This window comes from Pygoscelis adeliae, unplaced genomic scaffold, assembly GCF_000699105.1.
Source record: "Pygoscelis adeliae isolate BGI_AS28 unplaced genomic scaffold, ASM69910v1 Scaffold406, whole genome shotgun sequence".
In the NCBI taxonomy this organism is placed as follows: Eukaryota; Metazoa; Chordata; class Aves; order Sphenisciformes; family Spheniscidae; genus Pygoscelis; species Pygoscelis adeliae.
In genome coordinates this window covers 311,883-315,563 of record NW_008824995.1, presented here as the reverse complement: position 1 = coordinate 315,563, position 3,681 = coordinate 311,883, and the positions used below count along the sequence as shown (strand labels likewise).

Below are 3,681 nucleotides of genomic sequence, written 5' to 3'. Positions count from 1 at the left end.
TGCTGTTTTAGAGAAGTGGTTGTTTATACTAGTAGGTTTAGTGAGTAGGTCTTTTTCATAACCATCATGAAATGGAACTTGGTTAGCAATAAATGTTATGTCCCAAGGGAAAAATATCTTAAATATTTTTGGAGCGGTCAGAACCTTGGCGAATGAATCCTGAACTGATCATACTATGAACTGTTTCCCCCCCGAATAACCATAGACTGTTGAAGGACAGTTTCCAGGGATTGCAATGAAAACAGAATTAAAGTTTGGTTTCTAGCTTTTTCAAAAGCAGGTAGATAATAATCTAATTTACAACTTGTACTTATTTGTTAACTGAATATATAAATCCTTTCTTTATAAAAAAAAAATTACTATCACATTTTAGCAAGTTTTCAAAGGTATTGCATATAACTTTTAGTATTGCTAATGATGTTTCTTTGGTTTAGTTTTTTGTCAAGAAGCTAATGGCACTGCATTTCTTGCATTTAATTAATTATTAGAAGTGGTTCATATGAGTAATTTAAGAAAGAATTTGCTAATTATCAAATTACATCTCAGTTTCAGAAAACCATATAATGTTTGATGTCTACAGTTGGTGGCTACGAATCTATCAGTATTGATGACTTTTGGAGGGGAGTTTTTCTCTGTCTCCATGGACACAAATCCACACTGAAGTGCTTGAGGAGTGTTAGTATGCCCCACTAGTATGCTGTTGTGGTTTAACCTGGCAGGCAACTAAACACCACACAGCCGTTTGCATCACCCAGTGGGATGGGGGGAGTGATGTGCCCCCTCCCAGCTTCTCGCTGGCAGGGCGTGAGGAGCTGAGAAGTCCTTGACTACTGTAAGCACTGCTCAGCAACAACTAAAACATCGGTGTGTTATCAACATTATTCTCATCCTAAATCCAAAACACAGCACTGTACCAGCTACTAGGGAGAAAATTAACTCTATCCCGGCTGAAAGCAGGACATAAGCTCTACTAAGTGCTTTGTAAGTGCAGCTATTTGGATTCTGAATCAGAGGGGTAGTCTATGGCCTGCATTAAGTGCAGGAAGCTTGTCTATATGCAGTTGGTCACGTAAATGAACTGTAAGCTGTGTGAAATTCCTTTTTATGCTCCTCTTTGAACAGGTCTTCTGTTGATATGTGTTCTTTAACTGCTGTTTTACTAGTGAGTTTGTAATTTAGTCATTGAGTAAGATTTCTCTTGTAGCTTGGAACAAGGGTTATAGAAAATCAGATAAATTGCTTTTTATTCATGTTGTGGCATTACCAAGAGTAGAGGTACTTTCTGAGGCAAGAAATTATGCTGCCTCTTAAACGTGGTTCAAAGCTCCTGGCTTTATATGGCTTGGAGCTGTTACTTGAAATAAGAATAATCTGCATGGATAACCTATACAGCTTCCTCTGCAAAATTCAGAAATTTATAATCTACTTCCCATTCTTTTCTTCTCTTTCTTACCCTCCTGTCTTCCTGTGCTAGCATCCTTATTTTGGGGGGATTCTGAGCACCTTGCTTCTTTTAAATCACATTAGATGCAGCTGCACCACGTCTCACACTCCACTTGTTTATCAGTGAGTATGCTGTATGTCCAGGTAAAGGTGTTCTAAATCATTCTTAAAAGAAAAAATAAAAAGCCACATTTTCATTTTTGTTTGCAGTAATTAAGAAGTTTTCTAGTTTTGTTCTATTATTTTTTCAGAAACTGTGATATGTGGTATTGATAGAAAATAGTATCCAATTGGTGATATAAATATTTTTTCCAAAGAGTTAGGAGAGACAAGAATTTTAAGCAATAAGAAATCAGCTGAGTGGAAATGAGTAAGAACTTCAGCTCATTGTCTGTGACTAGAATGCTTCTGTAGTTCTATACAAGTTTTATTCTGAGGTGGAACCTTTGAAGCTATGTTTAGCTTTGTTTTCTTCCCAGGTTATTTTCATAAATATAACAAATCTTTGAAGCATCTGCTCAGCGTTATTCACGCTGTTGTGCTGTACTCTGTTTAATTACCTAGCACTGTACAAGTAAGTTGCTACTTAAATCACTCAGTGACGTGTATCAATTAAATTAGAAAAAAAATCTTCTGTATCTTTTATTCCTAGGTAGACAGTACCTTCATTGAAGTAATTTCAAATTTGTGCATCTTGTCCTCCCAACATTTCCCATAAGCACCTCTGTCTTAAAAAGCCAATGTACGTGTGAGACTGAAAAGTAACTTACTGTTTGTGTCAGCTTCCTTAGATTTAAATAAGGATAAATGTATGCATAGCACTTGCTCTCATAGGCTTGATAGGCCTTTCGTTAGTCTTTTCCATGTCTGTATTCTTTGATGTGTTCTTAGAAGGTATGTTTCAAAATGATACACGTAGAACAATTCTGTTGCTGTTTGTGTCTTATTGAATTATTCTTTTGAAAATAAGTATAGTATTTTTCTCACATTAAAATCCTGTCACTACTTAAACATAGCTTATTTTCAGGTGCTTTGTATGTGAAGTGAATAATTTGTCCTTAAGTGTTTGGGACAAGCTAAACAGCCTTCAGAATTTAACTGAAACAAATTATTTTTGTCAGGAAGTTGTTTTTCATACATGAGAAATACTGTTGACTTATAAAATATCACACAAGTTCTAGAGTATCCCTGAGGCGTGATTGGAAAATCAACAGTTCCACATTGGAAGGGACTGTAGCTGTTAAAGCATATTGTGTTTCACTGTTTAGAGGAGGATTTATTTGCAAGTAGTATTTGATTTATATTTGTTCTTAAGATAATTTGCTTTCTTTCAGAATGCAGGGACATTCTGCTTCCTGTGATTACAAAAGAGCTGAAAGAATTACTGGAACAGAAGGATGATCAGCAGCTCCAGGTCCAAGAGAAGAAGTACTGTGTTGAATTACTCAATAGCATCCTGGAGGTTCTGAGCTGTCAAGACCCTGTAAGTATTAATGATGATGTAGATGGCCCAAGTCTGTAGTAAGCCTGAGCTGATTAGGTAGTAAATTATTGATGCTGATGAATCTCATTTAAATTTTTGATACAAGTCAGTGGCAAATTGAACTTTTCTCCTATTTTTCATAAACTTAAGTTAAAGGGCAGTTGAGGTATTAAAGGTGAGGTACTGACATCTATGCTATCTGTTTTTTATTTCTCAATTTTATATTCTTTAAATAGTCAGCTGCTGTCAATCACCATAGTATTATTGAAAGCAGTGAGGCTGCTTTGTTTTTTCCTAGCAGAGGTTTAGGCACTTTTAGTTTTGACTGGTAAAGTTCAATGGAATAAATACTGAAATGAATTAGTATATTATGACACCAAGCTGAGTATCGATGATATTGATGACACCAACCTGAATGGTGTGGATGACACGCCAGAGGGACGGGATGCCATCCAGAGGGACGTGGACAAGCTGGAGAAGTGGGCCTGTGTGAACATCATGAGGTTCAACAAGGCCAAGTGCAAGGTCCTGCACCTGGGTTGGGGCAACCCCCGGTATCACTACAGGCCTGGGGGATGAAGGGATGGAGAGCAGCCCTGCCGAGAAGGACTTGGGGGTACTGGTGGATGAAAAGCTGGACATGAGCAATGTGCGCTCGCAGCCCGCCCAGAAGGCCAACTGTATCCTGGGCTGCATCCAAAGAAGCGTGGCCAGCAGGTCGAGGGAGGGGATTCTGCCCCTCTACTCTGCTCTGG

General features: G+C 37.9%; 1 protein-coding gene across 1 annotated transcript in view; it reads left to right on the top strand.

Annotated features, from left to right (window-relative positions):
* The window catches only part of DOCK2 (dedicator of cytokinesis 2), a gene marked incomplete at its 5' end in the record, with an annotated part of 184,604 nt that overhangs the window by 42,771 nt on the left and 138,152 nt on the right, over positions 1-3,681 (top strand). The window contains one exon of the mRNA XM_009326156.1: positions 2,778-2,926. Within this exon, the coding sequence (XP_009324431.1) occupies positions 2,778-2,926 (149 nt within the window). The remainder of the gene's footprint in view (positions 1-2,777; positions 2,927-3,681) is intronic.